The 19669-nt window shown below is 40.2% G+C and overlaps 1 protein-coding gene across 1 annotated transcript in view; it reads right to left on the minus strand.

Moving 5' to 3' along the window:
* LOC111649517 (uncharacterized) overlaps positions 1 to 19420 on the minus strand; it is a 47081-nt gene extending 27661 nt beyond the window's left edge. The window contains exons 1-3 of the mRNA XM_023399270.2: positions 19003 to 19420; positions 5320 to 5481; positions 1280 to 1498 (exon numbers count right to left, since the gene is read on the minus strand). Of these exons, the coding sequence (XP_023255038.2) occupies positions 1280 to 1498; positions 5320 to 5481; positions 19003 to 19407 (786 nt within the window). The 5' untranslated portion in view covers positions 19408 to 19420. The remainder of the gene's footprint in view (positions 1 to 1279; positions 1499 to 5319; positions 5482 to 19002) is intronic.
* Positions 19421 to 19669: the final 249 nt, after the last annotated feature.

Raw genomic sequence — 19669 nt, forward strand, 5'->3', positions numbered from 1 at the left:
TCTTTTCCTCTGGCCTCTTAACTCCCACTCTCCCTCTTTCATTCGGGTGGGGTCTCACGAGCTTCTGCCTCCATTCCCTGGAGGTCATCCTCTCCTGTCTCCTCCTCGCTACAGATGGTGGGCAGTGTGGCAGCCTTGGCCGCTCAGCTCATTATCGCCCACGCTGGGCCCACTGAGGGCATGGCTCTGTGGAACACGTCTCGGCCTTCACGGCCAGCTGACAGGGCTTTCCTTTCCCTGAAATGGGGATGCTGGAGTTCCTGTCTGTGTGCATGTGATTCCACGGCAAATGCCCATCCAGGCAAAGATAAAAAGATGTGGACACCTAGCACACTATGCCCTCATTTTTAGTAACAGTACTTTCTGTGCTCTTTGTCATACAAACAAACCTGGAAACAATGCTTTTTTTCTTAGCCCATGAAAAAGTTGATATTTTGGAGATACATGGCTTTCAAGGGACAATGTTATGTCAGTCAAACGTCCTCTACTTGCCGAAAAAAAATTGACAATTTCCTGGATTTAGTTTCCTCAGTACAAAAGAACATCTTCTACCTTGAACGGAGGTCACTAATAGGTGGATTGCTGTCTGGACCCAGACGCCATCTTATCTGGACCCATACATATAACCTTTAAATTATTGAGAATTAAACGGCGCTTCTATTTTAACCTGCGCTGCTCTTGTAGTGTTTACGGCACTGGTCACGTGATGCTACTCAGCCAATCACTGCGACTTCAGCCGTCAAAGCATAGCAGTATCAAAGTAACCCAGTGACAGGAAATGCTAATAGCTAATATATCATCATTTTATTGGTGCCAATTTAACAATATTTAAGCAAATATAGATGTAAGATATAGAGGTGTATAGCATAGAGCTGTAACATAAAGTTTTGGAATTCAAAGTAAGACAAAAAATAACATTAATTATTCATCTAATTAATAAAATAATGTAGCACTATCAATAAGTTTTTTACAATAATTACATTACAGGGGTTATCAGGGAGGCACAGCTGTCTTTTGTTAGAGGATTGATGGTGATTGTTTTCCCTTTTTGGAAGAGTGATGAAGGAGCTGCAATACCTACAAGTCAGAGTGTGTTCAGTGTCCGTAAAAACATCACAGAAATTCAATTTTGGGGGTTAACTGCCACATTAAACTACAAAACAAAACCGAGCTTTAAACTGAGGACGAGCAAGCACCCTACCCACCTACCACCGCTGTCCTCTCTTAAAAATAAATCCAGACACAATACAGCCATCAGCAACACGTCGTCTTCACTCACCTTCTCCTGGTACTGCCGTCGAGATGAGTCTAGAGATTGGATTAGCGCGGTGGCGTGGCCCACAAACATGGCGTAGCAGGTAGCGCCCACAATCATGCTGAGGATGGTCAGCCACACGTCTGTCATGCCCACCGGGGGGTACATGCCATAGCCAATACACAGCATGTGGCTCATAGCTTTGAAAAGTGCGTAGGAGTACTGCTGTCCCCATGTGTCATTCTGGATGAAACAGAAGAGACGGGGTTAGTCAGGGTGAGTACATCTGAACACTTTATCTCTCCATCTCACACTCTCCCTCTCATAAGGGTGTTGATGGCACATTAAAGGTCAATGAGCACTCTGACAGCTCACTCACAAACATGCACACATCCAACTACTTAAGACAAAACGAATGGCAGGTGCCCATTTCCAACCGTCTTAGTTCAATACGGAGCAGCTGGCGGGGTATAACATACTTCTCAATATGCAAATATTTGGAGCAAAGCAGACATTTGGGCAGGAGCCTAAAACAGAGCCCTGAGAATGGGAGGATGGAGCATGAGACACTAGAGGCTTGCATGACGGAAAGTAGGTCAGCTATTTAGAAAAATGTGATTTCTGTGTGAGTTTTCTCATTTGTAGATAAATTGCCCCTTTTTTTTCCTTTAGATCCCGATGGTAGTTCATGGCAAATCAATATCAACTCTCTCCTGGGGGTGACATGTCCAAATTGCTTTCAAACTCATTTCCACAGCGGAAAAAGCCAAGAGAGAGATAGCAATTTTATTAGTGCCCTCCTTAAAAGGTAAGGAGCGATGACCCGGCGAGATAACAGGACAGCTACTGTAAAAGAAGACAAAAAATGTCTCCTAATCAGGGTCAGGCCAAGTGTGACTGTGAGTCTATCAATACTAACAACCTCTTTGTCTACCAGGTAATGTGAGCAAAACATGAGGAGCTTTCCATCAGAGAGGTGCCTGCCCCTGAGGCTCGAATTAATTCAGAAAGATATATTTGTTATTCTGTCACATTGAGAACCGTTCTTCTATGTAATGCAATTAATTAGACAGTGTTTACCGTGCAAAACAAAACAAACTCTATTTTGATGTTAATGAAAGGCAACATCCATCACACGGGATTTTAAACTAAAGTACATTAGGAGTGTTCCTCCTCAACATCTGAGGGCCCTTCTGCACCCCTACATGCAGAGGGCTGCTTTTCGGGAGCTGCAGTCTCAGGAAACATCCAGTGCAAGTTCTGGAAACATGACTCTGAGCTGTAACAACATGACAAGTAGAAAATGCCTAAATATAAGCTAGTCAGAACTGCATGAAATCATCTTGTGAGAAGGCATTTGGCATGTGAGCCCACACGCCAGAGTTGCTGAGATGGAGGTATTTGAACATTTAAAAAAAAAATAATAGAAGACTGGATTTTTAGGTTTTAATTGTAGAAGTAAAGGTAAAAGTAGAGCTTGTTATTAAGAAAAAGTAGAGGCAACATTTCTCTGAAAATTGGAACATACAAGAGATTTCTTTTTTTTTTTTTTTCATGTAAAAAGCACAACATAGCAAATGCCTCATATTGCTCTGAGGGACTATTTAAATCTGTTTTTCTTGGTCGTGGCTTTATGTATAATACAGTGTTATTTCTTCATGTACATGTGGTTCAAATATGTTTTTCCAGAATCAAGCAAAGAGATTAGAAGAGCAATCATATCCTTTATTTTTACTGGTGCAAAAAAGACATCAAATCCAATCCTAATCCATGCATACGGTACTGTACCTTAATGATGAGCCACAGTTTACATTATGTTGTCTGACAGCTCTGCCTTATGTAACTTAAGATAATCCCCTTACAACTTGGCTGTATGCATATTGAACTAGTAGTAAAATGCATCTTTCATGGCGCCAAAGGGAAAAGAAACATAAAATTTGGAAGAGGAAAATGTTTGAATGTAACCATATGCAACATAGAGGTCTTAATATATATTTCATCAGTCCAGACTGGAAGGTAAAGGTTGTGTCGTAGTTGCTCTTTTGATCCCTGTCCCTGAGCAGGACCAACTTACCTGTGTGTGCATGTATATCTCTGCACAGACAGGTATGGAAAAGAAGCTAAAATTAGCTAAAGTGTGAAACATCTCAAGGGACAGTGGTTTGCACACATCTGTCTTTTCTTATGATTAAATGTAAGAGAAGCAGATTCTGTGAAACATGTGAGCATGTCAGAGAGGCAGTGAGGCATGATGAACCAAATACATCATACCTTGAGCGATGTAACTACTCACGTGACATCTGTTCTGCAACGCAGAGCTGAGCATACAGCTGACTAGAAGCTGGTTTATGTGAACTCAAAGTTGGCTTCTCTACCTGTGTTGTTTTGTTGTCACAGTTTAAGAATATGTTTATTCTGGCCTCCTCATCTTTCTGTTAATAAATTCAGCATTCTGCCTGTGACTTGAATATTAATTCACTTCAAGAAAGTTAATTTAGTCACTAGTGTAAGTATTACATTCTAATTAAAACAATGTGTATTTTTCAACAGCGAGAAACTGCGATCACACAGGGAAACCTGCTTGATCAAAACTTTGCCAATAAATCTATTTTTGTTCTTCATTTTTATTGGTGAAGCAACACAAACACATGACAAGTGATTTAACACAGACAGATGTTACATGACATCACACACATAAATACATAGAATACTACAGTCGGACAGACATTACATTGAATTGAACAGAGACTAGGATGAACTGAGATGATGCAAGAATATGAAAGAAAGAAAATACATACACATACACAAACGGATGCACACACACACACACACACACACAAACACACACACACACACACAAACACACACACAAAACACACAGATGTATACAAACATACACACAAACACACACATAATAAAAATATACAGTATGCACATGCACACACACACACACACACACACACACACACACACACACACACATATATATAAAAATAAACACATACAGTATATATACACACACAGCTAAAACTACATTAATCAGACAGGACAGGAAGAGGAGGAAATGATTTTGTTATGTAACAACAGTACTAATAGTGATTAGACAAGACTTATATAGCAAGACTGTGTGGTAGTCAGCAGGGGGAAAAAGGAGTATAAAGAGGAAAAGAAAAAAAGGAGCGAGAGCAGAGGAGAAAAAATGTGTTTGTCTATTGTGTGGGTGTTTGTGAATGCATGTTTGGGCGCCTATAAATCTATTAAATCTAGGAAGCTTTTATTGCACCATGTCGACATCTTTCAATGTTTCACTGCCGACCCCACAAAAGTCCAAACACTGCCCTATTGACACCTCCATTGCCATGTATATTGACAAGCCATCAGTTAGGGAACCATTGCTCAAGGGTTTAATATATGTTGATTTACTGGTATGCTGATTAGAGGAGCATTCACTGATGTTAGATCAGTCCCTATTGAGGTTTAGTGGTGGGGCCCACTAAACCTGACAATAAGTCTGATTCCTGCGGAGCTATACTCTTTGTGACACATTAAGTTAACATGAGGCCGTCAGCTGCGGGTGATTCACAGTCACACATCAGGTGTGACACAGTCCGCTTCCGTAAGCAAATAAAAGAGAACTCTATTATGAGTCAGGCTTTAACAGAGGCTCTACTCCGGCAGCTGTTAACAATGCAGCGAAATTAAAGCACAGCATGAGTGCTCACTGGAAACTGTCAATATGCAGCCAATATTGGATAAGGGCCGTCTGTCCTATTCAGGAAATCAATGTTCCATGCATAGCCTCACTGTCTCTCTCCTTTCACAGCAGGTACAGATGTCAAGAGCTCCAAATAAATAAAAACAACCAGCAAATTGAATAAAAGTGGGCAAATGTAGCAGATAAATATATTTGATTTATGGTTTAAAATGACAGATATGCAAGGCAATCCTTTCCTAGGATGCTAAAGGGTTTTAGTACAGTAATTACTGAAGTTGACGGTTGAGATAAGACAGGGTATAATCTGATCTGAACAGGCAGGAGGACACGGCGCAGGAGCAGCACTTACCACCATCTTATTTTTGGACACCCAGCAGTCGGCGGGGAAGTCCTGCAGCATGGGCACCAGGAACTGCAAGCAGCCATCCCAGTGACACAGCAGCAGCATCATGCCAATCAGGTTGACTATCCTCACCATGGCGCTGGCCAGGTCATAGGTCATGTGGAAGATCTGAGGGGTGGGAGAGAGAGGAATCAGGTTAGGGTAGGATGACTCAACACGCTGATAGTGAAATCCCTGAAATCTCTCTAGATTGAAAAGTACACACACACGTCCTCAAGGGAGATTGTCCTCCTCCACAAGCAGTACAATGACTTCTGGATCTCTTCTTTGATCACGTCATACACAGGGTTTGTGGTTTAGGAATTAGATGACAATGTACTATCTGCCTGTGGAAACAGGACACAGCTTATAACACTGCACATAGATGAGCTGCTGGATGCAGATGTTGCCGTTCTGAGAACAATTCACTGGGGACGGTCGGCAGACTGCGACCAGAGTTTTACCTTCCCTGCTGCTGAATCGCTCTTATCAACAGCCTCAATACACACACACAATAATGGTACAAGGGTAGAGGTGGCTGAGCTCCTGGGGTGAGAGTGTTCGCAGGCAGGGTTTGTTAATCCTAATGATAAATATACTCATAAGGCGCTGCAGGACTTCTGGGCTGGTGTAGATTTTAATGGCCTCAACCATTCAAAGCCTCTTAATCCCAATGAAGACCACGGTGTACACTGCTAATCGCTCCACTCCTTATTAAAATCCACTCAGTGCCTTTTAAGAGGGCACGTTCCATCTTCACTTTGTTGTTCAGCAGTAGGTGATGATGAGGAGGAAGATAAAGACATCATCATATTTGCCGCCCCAAAGTTTAATCTTTAGTGCTTGTTCCTGAAGCGCCGGGGTTGTTTATTTTTCAATTTCTATCTGAATGCATATGACTGTGAGTGTGTGTTTTTTCGGTGTGCGTGTTAAGAGAGAAGCTGGCAGGGATCAGCGTTGTGTTTGTCTGGGACAGTGTGGGCGCTGCTGCACCATCAAATCACATCAATTTAGCTCCGTCAACAGGCTGACATGAAGCCAGAGGTATGCTTAGGAAAATGTGCCCTGGCGAGGAGCGGAGCCAGGCTGTCTCGGAGTGGATGGAGACGTCCCCGCTCACGCACTCTCCATCCGTCTGTCCACACACACAGATACACAGGGAATCTCAGCGTGCCTCTTGCCTACTCTGTCCCTTTCCCTCTTCCTTTGTGCTCTTGTTCAAAATGTTTAGCCTTGGGCACTTTTACGTCACCTAAGCTGAATCATCCGCCCAGCTGCACCTTTTTTTTTTTTATTTATTTTTTTTTTTATTTGCTCAACCCACCGAATGCTGTCGTTTTTCTACACCTCCCTTCACAGCTGCACTTCAAATGTGAGCTATTGTTTGTTTTTTTAGGAGCCAGCCTTTCCTTTAAACACCGTGATAAATAAGTTATGTTATCTAATATGCAATGTTGTGTGATGTCAAATTTCTTGTTGGAGCCGTAATGGCATTCCATAACATTAAAGTGTTAAATTCACTCTGTGGCAAATGAATAAATCATGAGGTATCCCTTTCCATCTCCCACACTGAGCCTGATATATTTTTCATTTGTGAAATTGTATTTCCAGACAGGAAAGGGAAGCTATTTAAAACCAAGGCTGCTTTTAAAACTATGAAAAACTTGCCAAGCAATTTATGAACTTAAATACAACAATTCCTGGGACATTAAGGATAAACAGAGATGTAAAGCATACCAACACACAGTGTATTATTTACATTTTGAATTGTCATTTTTATAATTAGTTGTTTGAGTTTCTGACTTGATTGCCATTGGAATATTACATTTACCCTCAGGCTATCTGCAAAAGGAAGCTGCACATTTTGTCGAAGGGGAAGAACAAAACTGAACTGTGGAAGCAGATATTTAGCTTCAAAGGAAGTGAGATATAGATGATAAATATTGAAATTAATTATTTTTTTCCAAATTTTTATTTTTATTTTCATCTTGTTCTGATAAAGGAAAAAAATTGGTATTAAAGGGGTATTCCACCAATTTCAGACATCAAAGAGGGGGTGAAAAAATTAATTCACATAAGAACTAGGGTTGAACGATATAAAATTAATTAAAAAAAAAAATCATATTGCAATTATTTCGACAGATATTGTGATTGCAATATGAGTCACAATTATAGTGGGAGCGGTAATTTTTGCTTTTAACTGTCACTGAAAAAAAAACAAAAACATTATGTTAATGTGCTTTTTGCTGTGGTCCGTACCAAACAGCATGTTACTTACATCTGGAGAATATGATTTCTAGACCAGGGCATCTCTATAGCATCACAATCCTTCATTTATGATATGTTGTGACACATTTTACCGTTATCAAAAAATTGCAGCTCCTAAGATTTGGACTTCATAATAATGCAATTCTGAAAATATTTCAATACATTTTTGTGCCTTTATACGAACCATGAAACTCATGTTTTATGATTCTGCAGATTCACTTCATGAATGGCAAAAATCAGTTTTTGCACTAATGTTAGTTAATAATGTTATGTTGACAGAATTGGTTTTAAATCGAGAATCGACTCCATCAAATCTTTACATCAAGAATCTGAGTAGTACTTAGTATGTGAAAATGGTGAAACGTCATTTTACCTTGGGCTTGGAGACATTTTTAAAAATGTTATAATCTGGGGATATGGGGTTTGAAAGACCTAGGCATTTAACAATGAAAGACATTATTAGGCTGCGTTATGGGAAATGTAGGATTAAGCATTTTAAGAGCATGTAGAAACTACAAGTCAGGATATCAGAGCCTCTGCTGCATTCCTTTTCTTTTAATCAGTTTCTTGTGAGTGTCCCTCCCTCCCTTACAGAGGTAGTACCCCTTTAATCACTATATTTAAAAGCAGCATTAATACTAGGGCTGAACAATACAAAAAAAAACTCATATCGCAATTATTTTGGCAGATATTGCGTTTGCGATTAGTCATGATTTCAGGGGGAATGATTGTTTTTGCATTTTAATTTTCACTGAGAAAAAAATTTAAAACGATGATGTGATTTTTGTTGTTCCCTTACATCTGGAGAATATGATTTGTAGACTTTGTAGCACCACAACGTTTATGATGCTAACAATGCACAACAATTTTGTGACATATTTTACCTTATCATCATATATCAAAAAAATTACAGCTCCTGCGATTTGGATAGTGCACTTGGCCATATTGCGATTTCGATTATATTTCGATTAATTGTGCAGCCCTAATTAATACCATTGGGTTTCATGAGGGGTGTTACCTTTATCATCCAAAATTGTGCACAGCATTGACCCATCTTTGGTCATAACATTTAGTGTGAAAAATGAAATGGTCTACTGTCTTTAGTGCACCTGCCACTGTCTCTTTGCATTGTGTGGGCTGTCCTTCAGCATGGCAATATACTGAAAACTAACAAATTTTCTCCAGTGTCAGTATATTTCATTTCTGAAGAAGGATAAATCCTTTTCAGTATCATATAGAGCAACCTGAATGACTCATTACAGTTCAACAATAACTCCTGCTACATTCCTACCATAGAAGTGCCCTCAAAAGACCTCTGGCACTTAACCACTGTGTAGAGAATAAAGCCTATGAGAACTGTCAGGGGTAATGCCATGCAAATCTCCGGTTTGTAACCCAAACTGTACTGTCACTAGAGGAAGGTGATTCCCCTATCTCAATTCACAGCTGTAATCAATTCAAATACACCCATGCCAAGATCGAACAGACTTTCCAGTTACCAAAAATTGTTCCCAAGATTGTTTCGGTTCGTAGGTTGTTAAAGGATCATTATTCTGAGGCAAGGGAAGGATGTCTCTGTATCTCTTCTCCATCTCTTTTAATTTCTTTATTCTTGTATATTTGAAGATGACGCTCTGTGTAATATAACAAAGCGATATGTACTGTAAACATGCACACATACAGTATTTAATAAAGACACACATGCATACACACATTGTTTGCACTCACAGCATTCCACAACCTGGCTTGTTAAATGGAGGATGATGGATTGCTGACCTTTTAATTGATAGGGCCACAGAGTGAGGCTGGCTGTATTAGCATCAGAATAAACAAGAGAGCTTTGATTGATGAGGGCACAGAGACGCAACACAACAGCGTCTTTACGGGGTCTCGTTGTTACTCACACTACCCTCATTAGACCTCTCGATATGAGAGGCCATGCCGATATCTGCTTGCCTTTTCTTAAGACCAAAATCATGGGTCAGGTCACATCACCTATGGTAAGTCAACATCAATACAGTGCTTTCACAAGTGTAACTAATGAAATGGCAATTACATGGTTGCAAGCACTTTGAAGTGGGGGCTGTAATTGTGTGGGAAAAGCCACTTTAACCACAATCAAAGGGAAATCAAAATAAAAAAAAAGGAAATCAAACACTGACAATTAAACTACTTGTATTACTAAACTGCTGCTGGAAATACTAATCTTGTAAACTATAGCTACTACTGCTGCTTCCAGCACTGCTTTTTAGATACCAGTAAACCTGGTATCCAAACACACAGTGAGGCAGAAACTTTTGTATATGAAAATGTAAATACGAACTGACTTGTGCCATACTACTTCTAATATTCTTTCAATATGACGACTACAAATGGAGATAGACCAAACTTATTCACAATGCTCTGCAGATAAATAAAACTAATGAATAAAGATCAGTGTGCACGACAGGCGACAAAAACATTATTACGTGCTTAAGTAATAAAATAACTGTATCCTTGAGAGGCACCGATAAGGCCCAGAGAGAGAGAGAGAGAGAGAGAGAGAGAGAGAGAGAGAGAGAGAGAGAGAGAGAGAGAGAGAGAGAGAAGAAAGCTGCCAAGTCATCTCACACAGATGGTGTGAGAAGAGTATGATCCAGGTGAGAGAATAGATGCATGGAGGTGATGGTAGCTGCCCAAACAGTCAGTGTAATACTATACCGAGGCATCTGGCATTTGCTGCTAGCACTGCTAATGATGATGAATGTTTACGGACACATAAGAGAAAACAAAAAAAGGCTTCACTCACATTGTTTTTCCTGATTCCATTTTGCTGACTGAACCTGTCCACCACAGGCCTTCACCCCTAACCCTCCCCTTCACTATCACTGCTATGCTGCCATGTGGTACGCTTTATTAAAAAATGATGCTTCATTTACTTTAATTTGTTTTGAATAATTCACGTAATGATTACGTTTGAGTGTAAAGGCTACACTCTACAGCAGTTATTTAATTATCAACACGGTGGACATTTCATTTTATCATACAGTTTTGGTTGCAGCAAATCAGCTCTCCAATTGAATAATTTATTATTGTATTTAATGCACTACTAAATAATTTAATTTGAGTAAATTCTGGTTTTGAGGAAACCATACCCGTACACATTGGAGCTCAGTGTGTTGATTTATTGTCATTGGTTTGTATTAAGAAGATATGGTTTTAAATATAAATATGAAAGCACAAGACCAATCTTACTGATCAGGTAAAAATACATAATAAAAATATTTTTAATTAACAGCTGCTACATATTAGAAAATCATTTTAAAAAATGTATGTTATGTTTAAGTTATGGATGAGCTGATTATGTCACTGTCATCTACCTTTTCTCTGACAATAGCGATAATTTTGCATGTACTAAGCACCAGGTAGTGTATGTCATATGTTCAGTACATTTACTGTGTTAATTGCCACATGCTGCAACTTCATGTGTTGGAGCGAGACATGATTTCCTGTGATAAGTAATGAAGTTCATCAACTAAAGCATTCCATGCGTGTTATTTTTAATCATCGAACATGATGGCAGATTCTAGGAGCAGACTGTGGGCAGGGGTTAGATTTCTCACTATAAATGCCTAGACCAAAATGTCATGCTCATGCATGCTGTCACGGTGGACGAAAGCACATGTGGAGAATGAGAAATAGGCCTGGGAGTGGACCACAGGGAACACCCTTCCATCATCTGTCTAAACAGGCCTGGAGGGCTCGGATCACAAAAACCACTCTAACTATGCTCCCTACCAAGATGCGCCATTGGGTTTGTGCAGGATTACACATTTTTGTGTAATAGTTTTTAAAGCAAATCCACTGCGGGTATTCATATCGCACAAGGCTCATTCAGTGTTGAGGACCTGTCACTGTTGCTGGCAAGCCTCATTGTGCACTCAATAATAGCCCATTAAATCTATTCTTCCTGCTTTTCTTATCTCTGAAAGACCAGTCCTTGGCCAAGGTAATGGGTCAGTGGGGGGTTGGGGGAGGCTGATTAGTTGATTTAACTTATTTAAATATTTTTGTATAGATTTACTGGGTGGAAATGAAAGGCACTTCAATCATTTTCTTGATCCACAGGGCGGCCACATGGCTGACTTTGATCAAAGAACCTGAGCATTTAACTGACATATCGTTTTGTTTCTCCTTAACTGCAGTGCACAGCCACTTAGGTGAGCTGAGCCATAAATCTTAACAATCCAAGACATGCCAATATTAATAGATATAGACATTCTGCCACTTCTAATAAATGGACACAGGTGAGGTGGCACAGCTCCTAAAGTTATTTGACTACACACCTTACTATAAAATCTTTGTTTTTTAAAATTCCCTACCCCCTCAGTAACGGCCTCAGCTCTCGTCTCATCTCCATCCACGCTAAAGGCAACGTGTACAGGGTCGGCCAGTCGAGACGGTTATGTTATAGGCATCAGGCATGATGAGAGGAAGCCCTCAGAGCTTAGTCATTAGTGCACTGCCTTGAATCTGATTTAACAGGATGACTAATCTCATCCAAGTCACTGGTTCGTCAACAGGAGACAACTCCAATGAGGAGAATATCCGGTCACAGACTTATTTTTATCCCGATGAAAAGTGACAAGAGGAAGCTGACAAGAGGGAGACAGGGGAGGCACCATAATCTGCTGTGTGTATATGTGTGTGTGTGTGTGTGTGTGTTTGTGATGGAGATCTGCACACCATGTTGAATGTCATTATGCATGACAGTGTTATCACTGGAATATAGCCACCACCGCCAAAACCTCCTTGTTTGTTAACAACATTCTGTCAACATGGCGGTTGTAAAAACACCCTTAATTCTGAAGTATTTGTATAGGAAATGGAGGCAATCAGAGCTAATTTATGACAGCTGTGATAAAAAGGACATACACACGAGAGATTTCACGAGCTGGTGGGGGATCAGGGCATTGCTTCAGTTATGCAAAAGGATACTGATGGTGTTAGTGGTGTTATGATTAGAGTCTTTGAGGAGGTGAAGATGATACAATTTCAGCAAACAGAGGTCACTTTGCTTGCTAAAACCATTTTGTGCTTTGTATTTTAATGTGTCTTTTCTTTTTCCACTCCTAGACTGTGAGCATGTTAGACTGTGAGTGGCAGAGACGCACTGATAACAACAGATTTCACACTGTTTCACAGGGCGGTGGGATAATGTAAATGTTATTAGTATACAAAATGGATTAGTGGCAAATCATTGTAGATTTTCGCTGGAGATGTAAAGCTCTGGAGAAAAATTAAAGACACCAGCATCTCTACATGTATGGCAGAAACACAGAAACACCTCATTCTACTTAGTGGGGCACTGATTAGGTGATCACATGAACCAAATCTTATTTAATGGGAATATCACCTCTATACTCCTGCAATAGGACCAGCTGGATGGCAAAAACAGTGCTAGTACTGCCTCAAAAAATAACTACTGACCATACCAAACCAGTTGAAAAGAGAGGTGAGGCAGAGAAGGGTTCACTGGCTTTACTGGCAGAGGGATATAGTGAGCATCAGGTTGCTTCCATCCTGAAAATTTCAAAGACAGTGGTTCATGAGTACAAGGTCAAGCAGCAGACACTGGGGACAAAAAAGCTACAGACTGACGGAGGGTACGGATGACCGCCAACTCATTCGAATGTCGCTCAACAACCGTAGCATGACATCAAGTGACCTACAAAAAGAGTGGCAAATGGCAGCTGGGGCTAAGTGCACAGCGAGGACGGTTTGAAACAGGTTGAAGGGGCTGAAGTCGTGCAAAGCTAGAACGAGGAACAAGGCTGAAGTTTGGACCGTAGAGGACTGCGATAAGGTAAGCTTCTATGATCCAATTGTCGAAGACCTGGAGAGACCTATGAGGATAAGAGATGATCTGGGGGTGCTTCAGCAAGGGTGTAATTGTCTTCATGATGGACACATGAATTAAGCAATGTCTAAGGTCATCCTCAAAGAAAACTTGCTCTGACAATGACACCAACTCTGAGGATTGTTTTGTCCAGTAGGACAGTGCTCCATGCCACACAGCCAGGTCAATCAGGATATGGATGGAGAACCACCAGATCAAGACCCTTTCATGGCCAGTCTGATCTCCAGAACTGAACCCCATTGAAAACCTCTGGAATATGAAGATGGATGCTCACAAGCCATCAAACAAAGCCAAGCTGCTTGAATCTTTGCGCCAGGAGTGGCATAAAGACACCCAACAGTAATGTGAAAGACTGCATGACAAGACGTATGAAAGCTGTGATGGAAAATAAAGGTTATTACACCAAATATTGATTTCTGAATGCCTCCTAAGCTAAAACATTAGTATTGTGTTGTTTAAAAATGAATATGAACTTGATTTCTTTGCATTGTTTGCGGTCTGAAAACACCTTTTCTGCAAATAAATGCTCTAAAAGACTTTGTTAGAAATGATGTCAGTAGTTTATAGAATAAAACAAAAATGTTCATTGTACTTAATATTTATATACATAGTAAAACCAGAGAAATATATATCATTTTGCAGTAGTCTCTTAATTTTTTTTCCCGAATAGCCACCATGTGTAATATGGATTTTATACAGTACTGACATGTAAATCGCATAAGATTGTCAATCCCCCGTAGATACTGTATGATAGTAAGGATGGAAATACTGTGATCCTACATGACAGAGAATACTGGAAACAACTTGCCATTTCGACTTTTGGCACTTAAATGGTACAATATAAAGATATTTATACTAACAGTAATTGTCATCATAACACCATGTCATTGAGCTGCAGTATATAGTGCACGGTGGCATTTCACAGAAGACTCCATCTCTGCTTTAACCCACAAACTCCACCTCCTGTTCTCTCCTGGGAAGCCCCATTGGAGCAGTTTAGGGGTCAAGAATCACGCTCAAGGACACTTCGACAGTTTGTGGTTATGTGCCACCATGTCTGGGCTCCAGGCTACTAGCACGATTCTTCTAAGGACACGCTATTATAGTCCATGTTAACAAACCAGGCAAAAGCATGCTTACTTTAACACACAGGAAAACACAAGTGACATACATATACAGCAATGAATAGACATGTACTGCATACTGATTGCATATGTATGTACAAATGTGCATTTCAGATTATGGTCTACTTCCTTGACCTGTCACATAATTTCATAAAACCGAAGGTAACGGAGCTCCGAAAATAACATTTTATTATTTATACGTCCATGTCCTCACTTCACTTACAAAATACTGACGCTATGACTGAAGATGACACTATGTGTGAGAGTTAGTTAACTGTCTTATGAAACAGATTTATGACTTGTTCGACCGGCCTATTACTGCGAGAGTGCAGGTCACAGCAGTACAATTCTTTTTGAGTGAGGATGTGAAACAGTGAATGGTTGATTTAGTAACCTTTTGAAAAAAGTTTCTATACATAATTTGTCCAGAGGTACTCTGTTCAGTATGCCACTCTGATTTTATGAATCTATTTTCCTTAGTCACTTCACCTATAATACATTTGAGCTCTGCTTTTGTTATAATTTGCTTCTCCATCTCTTTGGTGCATCTGATAATGTTTTATTCCTTTGTCTTGTCTCGAATTCCTCAAAAGCTTTACTCACTGCAGCGAGTACATGAGAAAAGACCATTATCCTAAAAGTTGTTCCCAAAACTATCACCCTACGAGGCATTAAACCAGGCGGTTTAGTTCGCTGAGCTGTATTCAACGCCTCCCAGCCGAAGTGTCCTTTGTGTGACTTCTTACTGAGGAGGAGATGAAGCTCAAACAATAACAAACCAAATGAATTTGTGCAGGACTATTTATGGATTGCAGATACTTGTGAAATATGAGTAAAATAAATCGGCTTTGCCTTTTTGGAGGACATTGGGGCATCACAGGTCGGCAGATTCCGCCATGTCAGAGAACTGCATCTCATTGCGGCGCCATATTTAGAGTGGCAAGCAAAGCGGAATGGCATTCAGTGATGGTACGGGGGGGCTAAAAATGTCATGGATCACAAGGATCCTGGCTTAATTCTGTGAGAGCCAGAAAACCAGTTTTGTTTGGTAGGTCAGTCTAGATATACAGCAAAGTATAAAACTGTGACCACAGAATTACAATTTTTTTTTCCCTCTCTGAATTTCTCTCCAAAGCTCAATACGCAGGTGAATAGATCAAACTAAGGTCAATGTGAATGTTGCCACAATATTCAAATGGCTATAAGATACACACACATTGTCTGAAGTGTACCTGTCAATAGTAAAAGTCAAAAAGTCAGTCAGGTGGTGAGATCTGGGCGACAAGTTATTCTGCAGTGACAGATGACATTTCTGTGAGGTTGCATCTGGAGTACTCTGGCGCTGAGGCAAAGCTGGCCTTTCACTCTGTCTGCCTAACTAGCATTCATCAGCAAGCCCTTACAAACACACACACTCACACACACACACACACACACACACACACACACACACACACACACACACACAACCCACATAGGCATAAAACACGTAAATGGCAGCTGGCTGTCCCCTCTCTTTGTCGTACTGTTTCAGCATTTTTGGGTGTTTTTTTTTTTAGATGCTGTTGTCATCATTGTCCTGCAATGTCCTTGCAAGTTTTTTGTTTTTTTTTAATGACATTAATAGGAATTTGTGTTTTTCTTCTTTTTGTTTTTCTCCCATCCTACTCTTTTCCTTTATTTCTAAGCTTTAGTGCTGGTCTGGGGTGGTGGTCAATAACAATGAGACAAACAGCCCATGGCTATAATCTAGTTCAGCTAGTTCCTTCCTTTTTTTCCTCCTCCACAGATGCCTTCTCTCTCCTCTCCTTCCTTTGTTGCCTTATTGCAGGCTCAACATGTGACAGCTCACTGTCAGTGTGTCCACTCTATTCAAATGAAAGTTGGCCTGAACTACATGTATCCCTGCCTACATTTTGGGCTCAGAGGTGGAGCAGCAGGCATGCATGGCGGCACAGCGCGGCAAAGGGATTCTCCCCCAGTGATTTATTTGAACTTTTCCTCTCTTTGAAATGGCATCACAGAGGCCCTGCATGATTAATGTCACCACACTTATATACACTGTTCTGCCCAGAGTGCCAGCTGAATATCTGAAAACCAGGAACTTTTCTGAATGCCCGTGGGCAGATCTGGGGCTACTGTGGTTTGATTGGCAATCAGCTCACTATTCAACCTTTCCGGTTGCCCATGTAATATCATGCACTCAGGTGAACACACCCACCAACTAACGAAGCAGCGCTGCATTTTGACAACATTGTGCAAACAGGCTAATTAATGAATACCAGTACATTGTTGTTAGCATGTATTCTCGTGGCTCTGATGACAATTCGATTTGAAACCAGGGAAACACTCAACATAAAAATAAAATTACTATCTACTGTTACCATGACCCTGAACAACCCACTGTATATTTTCTAAAATAGTCTAATTTGAAGCACAAGCTAAACCAAGACCCTTATTTCAGATTTTTTTTATTTTATTTTTTTTATTTAATTCATTGTTCCATAAACATGATCATTTTCAAGTTTATTTGTATTTGTATGTAAGACAACAAAAAAAATTATATGTACTTGTATGCATTTCATAAATGATTTTAAACAAACCAGTAATACCATAAAGAAAGATATGTATCAAGAGACTCACACTGAAATGAAACTGAAATGATTGTTTGGTTGACTGTGTGGATGTTTTGATGAAGACAAACAGAATTGTTCATCAGTAATATTGAAGCTAAATGAAGCTTCTTGAGATGAAATTACAGCAAAATTCAATTAATATTTAATAATGAATTTTTCTATTTATTGTCCTGGAGTTGGTCTACTCTGAGTGCTTAAAGTTTTGGGAATCCATTTTATGTAAACTGGAACAACTTTCAAATGTTTTTATACTCTAATAATGTGTGTGTTCTCATTAAATAACAACTACCAAAGCTGAGATCCAATTACAAAATGTAAGTATAAATGTAAGTATACTATTAAAGATATAATTCAAAATCTATAATAGCGACAGTGTCCCATACCAATTTATTTCTTTGGAATAAAATGAAAAAGTAATTTTTGTGATCATGTGGAATATTCAATATATGGACACAAAAAAATCATTTCTGGGTAATAAATACACTAGGAAATTCAATACAGTGGGGACCAGTAACATTTCAGTGTGTCATGAGATGTACAAACTGCTTACATTAAGTGCAAGACTCATCTGTTAAATTGTTTCTGGTTCTGGAGGTACACAATCTGACTGGTAAGGAAAATATTGCTTTAATCCCTGACACTAATAACAGCATGTACTGCAGCAATGCAGAGCTGCTGCTATAACATCTGTATTATGACCATGCACACTGATTCTGCCAAAGTACTCTTCATCGAGACATTAAACCCTGCCTAAGAGAAATACAAGCATGTAGAGGGCTTTTGGTTATTTTTAGGGAGGATATGCAGAATGACAAACAGTAGTTTAATATGAAAGCACTGAGCCTCCAAGAAGCAGTCCTACTCCTGGGTTTGATTTATTAAATTATCCAGTGTTTTCTCTTATTCTGTGACTGGACAACATACATAACAAAACTCTTGTGTGTCTGTCTGCTCCCCTCAGCCTGAAAACATTACTTCCTATAATCTCACAACCAACCAGTGTAGCTCTGACTGTCCCGTATTATTCTCTAGTGGAGTGTCCCATTGTTGACTCCACACTGAGTCTCTGATTCTCCACTTTGCACCTTTTACCACTGAGACTAAACAACAAGCTCCATCCACTGAGAGCAATGGGAACTTTTCTAATTATTGCCGCAATTATAATCATGGTTGTATTGCAGCGAAGCCTCTCTGGGCTCTGTGGTCCCACTGCTAGCTGGATGGGCGCACAGAGAGAAAACAGTAATAACATCCCAGCTTCATCAACTTATTGGTGACTGGGGTACAGGAAAAGAGCCTCTTCACTCCTTTCAAGGGTGGATGTAATCAGAAGCAGCATCTATCTATATTTCCTTTTTAGGGGAAAGGGGAAAATACAGAGTTCTGCGAACATTCTTGCGGTATCTCCAAGGGATGGGAATACCATTGAGATTATAATTGGATTTAGGTGTGAAGTGAAACCCTATGTGTTTGATTAGCTTCATCAAACAGTAGGCTATCCCTGTACGACTGTCAATCATTGTGATTTCCTTGGTATTTCCTCTGTCTCTGCATCACTGATTTTTTTGTCTCCATTGTCGACATCCAGGGGATCCACTTTGCCAAAGACAAATCAAAACAGCACTCATCAAAAATGTCATACACGAAAGTGGGCACCATTCAGCACAACTTTAAGTTATCGGCTTTAACATACAGTATTACACGCTCAGGTGTACTTTCTTACCTCTTCCCACTGGTGGATGTAGCGAATGAGTCTCGAGAGACGCAGGAGTCGCAGCAGGCTGAGGATCTTGGTGAAGCGGACAATCCGCAAGGCGCGCGCAGTCTTATAGAAATCTGAGTCGATGCGCGTCTCCACGATGAGGAAGATGTAGTCCACAGGGATGGAGGAGATGAAGTCCACCACAAACCAGCTCCGCAAGTACTTAATCTTGATCTGTTGCGGATCTAGAATGATCTCTGTGTTGTCCTCCTTGACGATACCCGTCCTGAAGTTCAGGACCAGGTCCATGAGGAAGAAAGTGTCAGAGACCACATTGAACACGATCCAGGGGGGCGTGTGCTCATCTTTGAAGAACGTGATGCCCACAGGGATGATGATGAGGTTTCCCACCATCAGCAGCAGCATGGTCAAGTCCCAGTAAAACCTTGTAAGAAAGAAATGGAGAAAGGCAGAAACGGGATGATCAAAGAGAGAACACAAAAGGCAAAAGATAACCAAATTCTTCAACTAACCATCAACTGGTAATGTTTTGCACAGTTATAGGGTGACAGGTGTTCTACACTTAGAGCATCTTCTCACACACACTGTATAACAAACACATTCCCAAACAATCATGTGACCTTTTACCAAAGGCCTTGAAAATAATGTGTGCTAAAAACTGTACAAT

The sequence above is a fragment of the Seriola lalandi genome, unplaced genomic scaffold (assembly GCF_002814215.2).
Source record: "Seriola lalandi dorsalis isolate HSWRI2012SDOR001 ecotype SW California unplaced genomic scaffold, Sedor1 jcf7180002051108, whole genome shotgun sequence".
Taxonomy (NCBI): domain Eukaryota; kingdom Metazoa; phylum Chordata; class Actinopteri; order Carangiformes; family Carangidae; genus Seriola; species Seriola lalandi.